This window comes from Giraffa tippelskirchi, chromosome 2 (genome assembly GCF_054371585.1).
Source record: "Giraffa tippelskirchi isolate mGirTip1 chromosome 2, T2T-mGirTip1v1.2.pri, whole genome shotgun sequence".
NCBI lineage: Eukaryota > Metazoa > Chordata > Mammalia > Artiodactyla > Giraffidae > Giraffa > Giraffa tippelskirchi.
Window position 1 is genome coordinate 14,835,763 of NC_137276.1, and position 14,612 is coordinate 14,850,374.

Genomic DNA, 14,612 nt, shown 5'->3' on the forward strand with positions numbered 1-14,612 from the left:
TTCCAATAGGAAAACACTGATGCTGCTTATAGATAAATGGGAAACAGAACCTTGACTGAGTAAACCCCATGCTATAGTCATTTAGGATAACTGCCTAGTGGTTATAGAGAATTACCAGAGGCACAGAAACTTATGCATGTCCTAAAATCTACCATATTTTGTTTTAACTGGTTTTATTATAAAGCCAACATTTTTTTTGAGATCTCAGTTCTTTTGTTACCCAAGGAACATGATTATTCAGACTAACCACTTAGAAGGAACATAGATTGCAACATCCAAATTATGTAGATTCTTCAGATGTTTAGAGAGCCTTTAAAAACTTATTATTTTCTATTTATTCAATAGGATAATTCACTTGGCAGGAAACCCTCGAGTTAAAAATTATCCGAGTTGTGAAATAAGAATTCAGGAAAACAAAATCTCCATAAATTTATTGCAACCTAGTGTGAATTTTTGACATAGTTATGGCAATGTTCTTCCCTTTAATTTACAGCTGAAATGCTCCCCTAGGCTTTTAGGGCCCATGAGGTTCCATTTGTACAAGTTGGGCCCATTTCTTCCATTCTCTGGCAAAGAAGATTTTTGCTACACAATAACTTCAGAGCCAACTCATTGGGAAAGACCCTGATGCTGGGAAAGATTCAAGGCAGGAGGAGGAGAAGGGGTGGCAGAAAATTAGATGGTTGGATGACATCACCGACTCAATAGACATGAGTCTGAGCAAACTCTGGGAGATGGTGAAGGACAGGGAAGCCTGGTGTGTTGCAGTCCATGGGGTCGCAACCAGTCAGACACAACTCAGTGACTGAATAAAGAACAACTAATTAAATAGAGAAAAAAATAAAAGCTCAAATCAGCAAAAAGCAAGTTTGACAATGGCAATCTTAAACTGAAAAGCAGCAAATTTAGATACTCATGAAACTGAAGTGAATGGCTGATTACTAGCTACCTGTGTTTAACAGTATATACAATTAATCGTATGACTTACTGACTAAAGTTTCTCCAAGACTGTGAGCAAACAAGAGAATCCCAAGATGGCTTACAAATGGCAATAATTATAATACAGATAACACTCATTATCTATCTAGATTATAGGTACTCTGTGAAAGAAGCCACAAGGACAGAAACTAAAAAGGGTGTCAGAACAGAACAGGTTATCTAGAGATAAGAGTAGCGTATTGATGTTTAGCTGGGTGCTGGGATGTTTTCTCTTAACATTCTTATCTTTGAGGGGTCATGGAGCTTAACTGACACGCAATCAACCCATCCTTTAAGTGACATGGTTGGAATGCATCACTGACTCAATGGACATGAGTTTGAGCAAATCCCGGGAGTTGGTGATGGACAAGGAGGCCTGGTGTGCTGCGGCTGCAAAGAGTCGGACATGACTGAGCGACTCAACTGAACTGAAAGAACAACAACTTCAGAGTAAACATACAAATTTTAATATTCTATGTAGAAATGGTGGTGGTAGGCTAGAGTGGGAGTTGGAATCAGAGATCTGGGAAAAAGAGGAAACTTTCAGCAGGAAAAGCCTGTTATACCAAGAGACTGCAGAGGCAATATATTAACACTTTAAACCCAATTTAGAATTTGGAAAAATATTTTAAATTTAAATCTGAAATTAAAGCACGTGTGTGAGTGTATGTACACCAGAGCTGCAATATATTGTTTCAGTGAACACAAAGTGTGTACCTACCATGTGTCAGGCCTGGGATGGTAGTACAGTAAGGAAGTCTTTCTAAGTAGTTCAGAGTCTACTGAAAATAACAGGCACATGAATAATTAATTAGACTTTGTGACACAATATTTGTATCTTCATATATAACAAAGGCATATTTCAAAGAGTGTGGGAAGTAGAAAACTAACTCTGTCTGAGGAAGAAATATCTGAGGAAATTCTCAAAGGATGTCCAGTGGGTGATTAGGGTGAGGGGGAACAGAACTTGCAAAGGCACAGAATCACGAAAATACGTGATGAAACAGGAAACATTCATACAACAAGTTCAAATGCTTTAGACAATGGAAAGTTTCAAGCAGTGGAGTGGCACAGCCTGTGTTTAAAAAGATAATGACACTTGCAATACCTGTGTAAGACTGGAGTACCAGCCTGTTCTGAGTGGTGTCCAACTCTTTGCAACCCCATGGACTGTAATCCACCAGGCTCCTCTGTCCATGGGATTCTCCCAGCAAGAATACTGGAGTGGGTTGCCATTTCCTTCTCCAGGGGATCCTTCTGAACCAGGAATCGAATCCACATCATGTATGTTTAATTGGCAGGCAGAACCAGGCAGGGTACCAGCCATGAATGGCAAAAACCCAAGAGATGGAGAGGGCCTGAGCTGGGATAGTGACTGGGCCATGAAGAGGCACAAAGCAGATGCAGGAGAAGATTGAAGGATAGAGGAGACGAGGGGCTTGATGACTAACTGTTGGTGGGGGATACAGAGAAGGGAGGGGCCAGCCCAACTTACCAATAATGGAGCAGATATTTTGATTTCTAGTCAACGGACTCGAGTAGTTTGGAAGTCAAGAGTACAGGGAAGGGATGCGATTAAATCTCATTCCCAACACCTTGTTCGTAGGACTCACTTTGCAACTTGTTTTCAGGCTTAACATTATACTCAGGGACAATATTCAACTTTAGTATATGTGCTGCTGAAGCAGGCACGCTCAGGGACAATATTCAAAATTTTAGCAACTGGAATAGCACGGGCCTGAAACAAAATGGTTCAGCAATCCAGCTACACTGGGTGAGCAGGACCACCATGGAGGTGCTATCTCAGTCTGTGTAGAAGCCATTATGGAATCGCAAAGCATGGAACGTGTCATCATTCATTTGAGCATCCCCAACAGGTGGATGATCACAGGTCTCATTCCTTTGTCATCATAGATAATGCTACGGTGAACACCCTTGAACATGGACTCACACACTCACCCTTTGGGAGCATTTTATGTTTTAATTTAGGGAGAGTCACATTTTCTCTTGTCTTCCATTTGCTTCTGTGACCTCCTTGGTGTTCAGATACTTGCTACTTTGTGCATAAACGAATACGTAAACAAACCCAAGGCACATCTGCAGGGCAGGCTTACCGGTTATCCTCCCAAGGCCTGGCGTCCTTGACCCAGCTTCCCCAGCCAGATGGGCTCCCAAGCTGTGGCCAATCAAGTGTATTTTAGAAGCGGAATATCCAAATTTTTTCTGAGAAGATATTTTAAAAGGAAAACAGAACAAGCATTTAAAAAAAAAAGCAGGCAGAATGGCTGAAACTGGCTTAAAATGAAAAAGGAGCTGACATGTTTCTCCCTCTCCCACCCAGGATGGGGAGACTGGTAAAATGACAAAGCAACCCCATGTCCACCTAACCTACATCCTTATCCAGCTGAGGGAGAGAGCATCAGGTGGGCTGGAGGAGTGCCTTCTGTCGGAGCTTTCTCCCTGTGCTAAACGGCCTCACAGTCCTTGGGAACAGGAAGAGACCAGCCCAGTGACCCGTCTGTGGCTTCCAGCCCATGTTCATCATTCCTGAGGTCCAAACCATCCCGCACACCCCCACACGGGCTAAATAAAGGCAGCTCACACTCAGGGGGCAAACAACTCACTGAACATTTAAGTCAGCCAACACTTTCCTCTTCAGTTCAGCAAAATCTCCTCCTACTTATTTCCTGGGCCTTTAGGAGCCCACAGTTCAGGCCCCAAGATCAAGGAAGAAATTCTCGAAAGCTTAGCTAGACCTGGTTTTTCTCTGAAGAGGAGATGAATCCGTTTCCTGCCTTTGTGGACAAAGACACACTCGAAGTTCCTCCTTGTAGTCTAGCCTCCCCTGACGGAGTGGGAAGAGTGGATGGCGAAGAGGGGGGGCAGCAGTGAGTATTTGGCTCCCTGACTCTTCTCCAGCCTGTGTCCTAACTGGGCTCAGTGCTGGACGCGCTTTCCTGACTGACCCTCAAAGTAAGCTGCAGCTCCTGCCATTCCCCTTCCCGTTGCCTTGAATTTTCCCACAGTCCTGTCCCCACACTCCGTCAGAGCAGAAACGCTGTCTTGCTCACCATGTACCTCCAGTATGGGAGTCTGGCCCACAGCAAGTGCGGAGTGAAATATTTCTTGACTGTAAGGAGTGAAATCTCCTTAAGAATCTGAAAGGGTCATAAATCTTTAGATTTTTTACTTCACTGCATTGCATGGTGGGAAACTACTTTCTATTATGGTGGAACATTTGGAGATGTATAAATGTCTCAGAGTATAGCCCTCATAAACTGCAAAGCCTATTTTATTCTCTTTGAAAATGTGTAGGTTCAAGAGTTGTGCCCGGACTGGCCTAGGGACCCAATTCACTGCCATAGAAACCAGTTTCTGTGGGGAAAACGCACTTCACATCCTGCACAGACAGCGTCCATAACGCAGAAACGGTTTCTTCTCTATCGTTAAGGATAGGTTTACGTTGTGCTGAAAAGAAACCGACATGGTCCTCCAGGCTGACCAAGGCAGCGACCTTGAGGGGGCAGGGATTTGGTGAGGAGCTGGTGAAGACACACTGCCCCCAAGTGGCGATTTGTAGAACTACAGGCACTTCTTTCACCAGAAGGAACCTAACTTCCCTTTTTGGCTACCATACACCAACGCTTATTATTTCACATGTTTGGTACTTGTGTAAACTAATAAAAAAGTACATAGAATTGCCCCCAAATTCTTGGTGTTATGACACAAAGCTGGTTCAATGTAATTTTAAAGAAATCAACTGTTCTTACCACGAGAACATCAATAAAATAAGCCACCTCAGCACCAGCAACGCGGAGATTGTTTACGGCGTGGATATATTGCAGTGAACCGTTAATCCAGTCTAAATTAATGCAGTTCACATCCTCTACTTTTAGCAGTACCTAAAAAGATTTATTGTAAGTATTAAAAATAAGAATTAAAGGAAACCTGAGTGCCCAAACAACTGAGTCTACAACAAGAAATAACATCTACAGGTCTTGAGGACCTAGCATGTGCCTGGCCCTGTCCTAACACTTTTACATATATTAACTTATTTAAAACTTATTTAAAGATAAGCAAACCTAGGCAAAGTTGGCTAATTAACTTGCCCATGACCACAGAGCTAGTCAATAGAACCATAATATTCCAGACAGCCTGACTCTACCACACTATATGGCTTGTAAATAATTAATTGCTTACTACATTAGCAGTCTATTAATCTTGAGTAGAAGAGAGGAAAATTAATTTCCTGGAGTGAACTTGGAAATGTTTTCCTTAAATTAAACGAGAAATTTATCATACCATTCAATCTTTTGTCAAAGATGAGAATTTACTAAGAATAATTATAAAAATCTTCTATCATAATCTGTGCAATTCATAATAAGTGAAAATAAATGGGAAATGGGTAATTCATCTGAGATCTTGGAATATGGCCAATGTGAATAACTGAATGGAGAATTTCCGTGAACACATGTTAGTACCTTGCAAAGTACATTCACATTAAACATAAAACTTTAATACTAGTATAAAGAGGAGATTATTCACATCATACATTGCACATGTCTTGCTGCCATTTGCCGTCTGATTTCCATCCAGGTATGTTGATACGCGTGATCTTGTCTGTTGCAAAGTGTGAGGCTTGGATAGTTAAATAATTAACTGCACTGACTTCCTGTTTCAGGTGAAAAGAAATTAAGGTAAAATAATTGAAAAATTTTAACATTTAGTAGAATTATTCTAAATTCACTCAAAAATTTTCCTCTAAGTTTGACTTTAACAACCATCTTTAATACATTTTTATCAAAGAAATAGTTACTGCTACATATTGCAAAAGTACCAAGGAATTATTAATGCATTACAAAGTGCAACATACAAATTTAATCATAAGGAAAAGAAATCAAAATGTTTGCTTTTAAGGTAATGTGTGTAAGACAATGTTGAGTCAGTTTTAATTAGAATTTCAGTAAGCCTTACTTTTGTACAGCATTTTTTAGTTGTCAGTATAACTCATGAGAATTACCTTATTCAAGGCTTAGATGCATGTTCCAAACGTGGCAAGACAGATTGTCCACCACACTTTATGAACAAGGAATAGAGGTTAGATCCTTGTCACATGAAATACAACAGCACATTTAAGATATTTTATGTGATGGTGTTAAATATTGTTTTATATTTCTTGTACTTTGTTAGATGGTTTTTATGACAAAACTCTTGAAGACTTTAGAATACTATTAATTTAAGTGATTTTGTTATTAAGAGAAAAATTATAAGTCGAAAGTATAAGCAGAGAAAAGTATAAGTAGAGAAAGTATAAGTAGAGAAAAAATAAAAGCTCAAATCAGCAAAAAGCAAGTTTGACAATGGCAATCTTAAACTGAAAAGCAGCAAATTTAGATACTCATAAAACTGAAATGAATGGCTGATTACTAGCTACCTGTGTTTAACAGTATATACAATTAATCATACGACTTACTGACTAAAGTTTCTCCAAGACTGTGAGCAAACAAGAGAATCCCAAGACGGCTTACAAATGGCAATAATTATAATACAGATAAAATTCCTATGTATCTAGATTATAGGTACTCTGTGAAAGAGTGAAAGTGTTAGTCACTCAGTTGTTTCCGACTCTATGCAACCCCATGGACTGAAGCTCACCAGGCTCCTCTGTCCATGGGATCCTCCAGGCAAGAATACTGGAGTGGGAGAGCCATTCCTTTTTCAGGGGATCTTCCTGACCCAGGGATCGAACCCAGGTCTCTTGCATTGCAGGCAGATTTTTTACCCTCTAAGCCACCAGAGCAGCCCTGTGGGTACTCTGCAGAGTAGCTCATTTGGCTCTCTCATTGCTCTGAGGTAGGTACGAACTTTACAGGTTAGGAAGGGGTGTAATGAGAAAGGAAGTCACTTGTTCAAAAGTACTGCAACTGATGAATCCTGGAGCAGGATTCAAACCCACACGGTCTCTCTCTAAAGCCGTGCCCTTCACCACTGGGCTTTCAAGTTGTGATCCGATCACAGTGTTTTCTCCTGATAGGATGCATACCAGCTGAAGGATTGTGAGATAATAATAAAATCTATTGTATTGGGGCTTTTTAGGAAGCACTTTTCTGCTAAATAATCGAATCCAAGTGCAAAGATGTTTGTTTATTCATGTATTTAAAAGAACTCGATGCCCATTCCAACTCTGGCTGGAGCCCCTTAAACACCTACTGTGTTCCTGTTTCTACACCAAAAAAACCTATTTAGGAAAGGTCATTTAGTAGAAAAAGTGCATATAGTTTTCCACTGTCATGAGAATAGTTTGAAGAAGTGGGACCTCGAACAAGCCTCAGAATGGCGATCGGACAAGTATTAAGGTATCCAAGCATCCTCTGTTGTCACAAAAGCCATCAAGGATTTATTAACGTAGGAAAAGGCAACAAACAGTTGCCTTTGTTCACTGTGCATTCAATCGATCACACCGCTCTAAAATGACACACTAACTTAGAAAACGGGAAACTCCCAAACAACATCATGGCATCAAAAGCAGACAACTTGGATGCCACAAGGACAGAAACTAAAAAGAGTGTCAGGACAGAACAGGTTATCTAGAGATAAGAGTAGAGTATCAATGTTTAGCTGGGTGCTGGGGTGTTTTCTCTTAACATTCTTATCTTTGAGCGGTCGTGGAGCCCAACTGACATGGAATCAACCCATCCTATAAGTGAGGCAAAAACAGTCACCAGTTAGACATGTTCTAGCCTTGACAAAAGCTGCAGGCGCAGGAACCACTGTAGCAATGGCAATGAGTCACTTACGGTTAAGAAGTCACGGATACTATACTCTCATAATTTAAAAAATAAAAAAAGAAAGAAAGAAAAAAAGAAGTCACAGGTTCATGGGAAAAAGAAGTTGGTTTTATTCTTCCAGGAAGGTAGCTGAGACCTACGCCTCAGAAGACCATTTACATCAACAAATTGATTCTTGACAATTCACCAATTGCTAAGCCTTGATTACTAATTCTTTATTTGGTAATTTCCCAATTGCTAAGCCTCAATTGCTAAGCTACTGCATGATTTACTTCTTTCTCATAAACAAAGGTAATCAAATTTGTACAGTATAGCATATGGGTCAAACCTGTGATGATCCTTGCTTTTAGTGTCACACCATGACTCAGTCTACAACCTAGCTGTTATTAAAAACCACATTAACAGCAAACCCTCAGGTGTCTATCTATTGCAAAATTCGGGTACAGATCTGTGTTGTCACACATGATTTTTTCCAAATGGAAGGGAGTGGGAAAGATGTGGAAAGCACTGTTTTTATGGCCCTTTTCTTAGGAAAGTATTCAGTTTTCTGATGTTCTCTTCACTGCCCTTTTGGCTCAGCCTTGCCTGAAGACTGGTCTTCATCACCTTCTGTCTTACTGCCTGTTTTCTATAAAGTTCTAGTGCATGTCTCTGTCCAGAAGGGTAAAGGATCAGCAAGTCCTATGAGGGCTGAGGGTCAACATCAGGGGATACAGTTAGTCCTGAGCAGAAAAATTCATCCTGAAAGTCCTAAATGGATAGAGGTGCCCCAAGACATTTGTATTACGTTCTTAAAAAATGTGGTAAAATACACATAACATAAAATTACTGTTTTATCCATCAAGAGTAAAATTCACTTCCACTGTCTATCACGTTGTTGTGTAAGCAATACCACCATTCCAGAACTTTTTCATCATCTCAGACTGAAACTCTGTACCCATTAAACAATAACCCCCATCACCCCCTCCCCCGACCCCTAGTAACTATTGATATTATTCTACTTTCTGTCTCTATGAATTTGACTATTCTTGGTATCTTATATAACTGGAATCATATAATATTTGTCCTTTTGTGTCTGGCATATTCAATTTAGCAAAACGTTTGCAAGATATTGTACCATCTATTAGAATTTCATTTTCTTTCTACAGCTGAGTAATACTTTTCTCTTTGCTTTTTGACAGTTACAGAAATCAAACTTTTGAAGACATTTTCTTTATAAGTTTCCCTGTACTCAAAGTAAAGTCTTGTCTTTTCTTCTTTGTTCTCGCTAGAGCCATAATCTATAGAGCAGATGGTATATTTCAGTAAAGAGCTATGTATACACGTGTATGTGTGAGTCTGGTAAGTAGATAGCTATGCTTGCAGGGTGTGAAGGCCTAGCAGAAGGCTGTCTTGGCTGGTGAGACCTGCCCTGTATGAGATGGGTCTGGTGGAAAGCAAGCCTCAAGGTTATAGGCGCAGGTAAAGACTGGAGATGATTTTTGCTCCTTCCCTGGCCCCTTTCCTACCTGCTCCCTAAATACAGATGCTCCACCTGGGTCTCGTATCATGCTTTGTTCTCTCCCTGAGATCTCATGCACTCTGAGTTTCAACTCTCACCTCTAGGTAAAAGATTTTGAATGTATTTCTGCAGCTCCAGACCGCCTGCCAAGTTGTACGACTAAAATCTCCAATAGTCTAAACCAACTTCACTTGTCAAAAACTGAACTTTTTCTTTTGCCCTAAATTTTTCAGACAAGAGGGTCATTTTTCTCCCTATCATGCATATGTGAAATCTCAGGACAGTTGATGATGTTTAGGATGTCAGTTTTCTGTTAACGTACTCACTCTCATTACTTTGGCTCAGGTTAGTTTCCGTGTCTGATCCAAATCGCACTACAGCTTTTATTCAGTGCTGTCAAATAGGACTCTCTGTGATGATGGAAATGTCCTATATTTGTACTGTTCAATACAGTAGCCACTGGTCATGTGTGGCTCTTGAGCACTTGAAATGTGGTTGGCACAGCTAAAGAACTGAATTTTTAACTTTATTTCAAGAGCCACATGTGGCTAGTGACTAGACAGCACGGGACTAAACGATATGGTAATGCCTCCCTCTCCCCACCCCACAGCCCCTGTTCTCCCAGCTCCAGGCAAGAAAATACACTGCAGCTAGAATAAATGTCCTAAATTCTCCTAAAAACTCACAATGGGTCCTCATGGCTCCCAGGGTAATAGCCCATCTCCCCAGGAAGGAATTATACAAATTGTTTCTAAAACTCCGTCTCTAACTCACTCCACAATTGAAGACTTCCTCTCTGCCTTGTCTAACCCAACAATGGTGTCATTTATCAAACACCCTCTATTGTCTCTCTCCTCTGTGTGTGTATTCACACCATTTCCCTGTCTTTGCTTTTGAAAACCCTGCCCTTCCTTCAGGACACACCTCAAACCCTCCTCAAAGTCTTTCCTGGTTCCTATCTCCACTCCCAAGGGGAAGGTAATCCCTTCCTCTCTCTGTTCCCAAAGCCTTTGATCTGTCATCTTACATCACAGACCAAAATTGTGCTTCAATAAAGCTACTTGGTTACATATCTCATTTCTCCTAGTATAATAAATTCAAGGCACTGTCTTGTTTATTCAATTTAGTACATAATAGGTATTGTTGCTTCTTCAGTCTTAAAATGTAGAAGGTTCTCAGTTAATATATTAACTGAACAAAATATCAAATTTATCCCATATGAAACATGTATTCAGAGCAATCTTTGTTTTTAAATACCAGGGCAAATATGAGAGAAATATCTGGCTCACAACACTAAAAAGAAATGTTTTCCTTTAACTCAAGAGTTTTTACCAGAATAGGTTATCTATGGCTTCTATACTTGCAATGACATCTTCTATTTTAGAATAATATGTGTATGAAGGCAGTGAGTTAACTTACCTGATGGACTTTGGGATTCTGTCTAGTGTAGAGCAGAAAGCGAGTGTTTATCTTTTCTGGAGACCAGGGTAACCCTGCAAACTGTCTTGAGAAGGTCCCAGTCCATGGCAGACCATCTTTAAAGCAGCCCACCCTTTCATAGCAAACTTCTTCCCCTGCAGCTAAAAGATAGAGTGTTAGTGCTATAGGAACCAGGCCCAGAAAATGGCTGTGTTTCACACTAAGAGGCTTAACTGAAATTAGTCTTTAAACAAGTGTGACTCAGGGAGATTCTTTTCAAAAAATGCTCTCCCTTCCCCTTCCCCTCCTGCCCCTTCTCCATATCACAGCCATGACCATGTGGACTTCAGTACCGCAGATGAGGGTGTAGCAGATTTGACATGATACATCCCTGATTTTGGATAATTATATTACCTTTTTTCAGTCTCAGTTTCCTTCTCTGTAAAATGGAGATAATTCCACTTACCTTACAGCCTGGTTATGAAGACTAAATGAACTGTTACACAGGATAGTCCTCGTTAAAATGGGCCAGAGGCATAAGATGGGATACTGTGTCTTCCCTGAGCATTGTCTTTTTCTTATAAGACTTATAACTCTTGATGAAAGGTATCTTTGTGTCTCCAGAGCCTAGTACCATGCCTGGCACACAGCAGGAGTCTGAAAAATGTTTCAGAGTGTATGCCTACGTGCTAAGTTGCTTCAGTTATGTCTGACTATTTCAGACCATATAGACTGTAGTAAGTCAGGCTTTTTTGTTCATGGGATTCTCCAAGTAAGAATACTGGCGTGGGATATCATGTCCTCCTCCAGGGGATCTTCCCCACCCAGGGATCAAACCTGTGGCTCTTGTCTGCATTGGCAGGTGGATTATTTACCACTAGCACCACTTAGGAATCCTTTTATAGAGTATAAATGAGAGCCAAGTTTCATTCAGTTTTAACTGTTTCTTCTTTCTGGAGCTCACTTTACTCATCTTTCAGTTCAGTTCAGTCGCTCAGTCATGTCCGACTCTTTGCAACCCCATGAATAACAGCACACCAGGCCTCCTTGTCCATCACCAACTCCCAAAGTCTACCCAAACACATGTCCATCGGGTCGGTGATGCCATCCAACCATCTCATCCTCTGTCGTCCCCTTCTCCTCCTGCCACCAATCCTACCCAGCATTAGGGTCTTTTCCAATGAGTCAACCCTTCGCATGAGGTGCCCAAAGTATTGGAGTTTCAGCTTCAACATCAGTCCTTCCAATGAACACCCAGGACTGATCTCCTTTAGGATGGATTGATTGGATCTCCTTGCAGTCCAAGGGACTCTCAAGAGTCTTCTCCAACACCACACTTCAAAAGCATCAATTCTGCGGCGCTCAGCTTTCTTCACCGTCCAACTCTCACATCCATACATGACCACTGGAAAAACCATAGCCTTGACTAGACGGACTTTTGTTGGCAAAGTAATGTCTCTGCTTTTAAATATGCTATCTAGGTTGGCCATAACTTTCCTTCCAAGGAGTAAGCGTCTTTTAATTTCATGGCTGCAATCACCATCAGCAGTGATTTTGGAGCCCAAAAAAATAAAGTCTGACACTGTTTCCACTGTTTCCCCATCTATTTCCCATGAAGTGATGGGACCAGATGCCATGATCTTAGTTTTCTGAACGTTGAGCTTTAAGCCAACTTTTTCACTCTCCTCTTTCACTTTCATCAAGAGGCTCTTTAGTTCTTCTTCACTTTCTGCCATAAGGGTGGTATCATCTGCATATCTGAGGTTATTGATAAAAGGAGAGATATGGGGAAAACTAGGTCTTGATCATTTCTTTCATTCCTTGACTCTAATTCATTTTTCACTATGACGTTACATTTTCATTTATAGATGAACACAAAAGCTAAAAGCTGGTTCTTTGAAACGATAAAATTGACCATCCTTCAGCTAGACTCACCAAGAAAGAAAGAGAGGACTCAAAAACATAAATCAGAACTGAAAGAGGAGCCAGTACTGAATACAGAGGACCATAAGAAACTACTATGAACAATTATATGCTAACAAATTGGACAACCAAGAAGAAATGGATAAATTTCTAGGAACACACAACCTACAAAGACTGAATCATGATGAAATAGAATATCTGAACAGATCAATTACTAAGGAGATTGAATCAGTGGTCAAAAAGCTCCCAGTGACAAAAGGACAAGATGACCCCACTGGTGAATTATATCACACATTCGAAGAAGAAGTAATACCAGTCCTTCTCAAACTCATCCAAGAAATAGCAGAGAAGAGAACTCTCCAACTCATTTTACGAGGCCAGTAATACCCTGAAAACCGAAATCAGACAAGAATGCTACAAGAAAACAAACTTAGGGGCTATTATTTCTGATTGACATCAGTGCAAAAATTCTCAACAAAACTTTAGCAAACCGAATTCAACAATACATGAAAACAATCATACATGTCCTGCATCTCTTACATCTCCTGCTTTGGCAGGTGGATTCTTTACCACTGGTGCCACCTGGGAAGCCCATACCTCAACACAATAAAGGCCATATAAGTCAGGCCCGCAGCTTAATCATTGGGGAAATACAAATCAAAACCTCAATGAAATATCACCTGAGACCTGTTAGAATGGCTGTTATAAAAAAAAAAAATAACCAGTGTTGGCAAGGATGTGGAGAAAAGGCAACCTTCATGCACTGTTGGTGGGAACATAAACGAGTATAGCCATTACAGGTTTTCCTGGTGGCTCAGTGGTAAAGAATCTGCCTGCAATTCAGGAGACATGGGTTTGATCCCTGGGTCGGGAAGATCCCCTGGAGAAGGAAATGGTAACCCACTCCAATATTCTTGCCTGGGAAATACCATGGACAGAGGAGCCTGGTGTGCTACAGTCCATGGGGTCACAAGAGTCAGACACAACTAAGCGACTAAGTCACCACCACAGCCATTATGGAAAGTAGCATGGAGGCTCCTCAAATAAATAAATCAAACTACCATATGATCCAGCAAGTCCACTTCTGGGTATTTATCTGACGAAAATAAGAACACGAACCTCAGAAGACGCATGCACGCCCATGCTCATTCTAGTATTCTTTATAACAGCAAAAGGAGAGAAGCCATCTAAGTTTCCATCAACTGATGAACAGAAATTGTAGAATATACATTGGTACATTTGAACATTATTCAGCCATTAAAAAATGAAATCTTGCAATTTCCAACAACATGAATGGACCTCGAGGGTATTGTGCTAAATGAAACAAGATATCATCAGATAACGATGATATATCAAGCTTATAGATTCAGAGAACAGACTGGGGGTTGCCAGAGGCAGGGGGCTGTGGGCTTGGGAGAAACGGGTCAACTGTTTTTTTTTGTTTTGTATAAATAAATGTTTTAAAAACTTTATTTCATACTGTTTTTCAGAGGGATAGTTTAACTTATTCAATTATGATCATAATTTATATTTATGATTTTTTCAATTACTGTTATTCAATTCACAAAATTGATGATAATTTATTCAATTTATGATTATTTATTAATATTGGTTAGAGCTATTTGAAGACTTGAATTTGAGGATTTTCTTTCATCCCTTACCAAAATATACTAAATAAATCTCGATGTTCAAGACCACTATTTTTTAACCTCATAGTTCTAGGAAATTTTGCTTTGCTCCATTCCCTAAGAATAAGATCTGTAGTAAATATAGATGAGATATATTTATTAATTAATATATTGTATTATATATTAATAAATAATGTTTATTATATATTTATTAATTTATTTGTATTTAATTTAAATATAATCAAACATATTTATATTAAATATAAATATAGATGAGAGGAAATTAAAACACATTTTTAATCAAAGAAGTGTGTGTACAGTAAAAACATGTGCTGATCTTTCACCTGCCCACCCATACACCCAACCCTCTCCCCA

At 40.0% G+C, this 14,612-nt stretch overlaps 1 protein-coding gene across 3 annotated transcripts in view; it reads right to left on the reverse strand.

Moving 5' to 3' along the window:
• PNLIPRP3 (pancreatic lipase related protein 3) overlaps positions 1-14,612 on the reverse strand; it is a 35,629-nt gene that overhangs the window by 19,289 nt on the left and 1,728 nt on the right. For 2 of the 3 annotated variants that reach the window (XR_014077806.1, XM_081573506.1), the window contains exons 2-5: positions 10,687-10,847; positions 5,531-5,650; positions 4,749-4,880; positions 3,093-3,201 (exon numbers count right to left, since the gene is read on the reverse strand). Coding sequence is in view for 2 of the 3 variants with exons in the window: in XM_081573506.1 (XP_081429632.1) it covers positions 3,093-3,201; positions 4,749-4,880; positions 5,531-5,650; positions 10,687-10,847 (522 nt within the window). In the remaining variant the exon portion in view is untranslated. Of the gene's footprint in view, positions 1-3,092; positions 3,202-4,748; positions 4,881-5,530; positions 5,651-9,593; positions 10,237-10,686; positions 10,848-14,612 lie in introns of those variants that run through there. The other variant, XM_081573507.1, reaches the window with a different exon arrangement.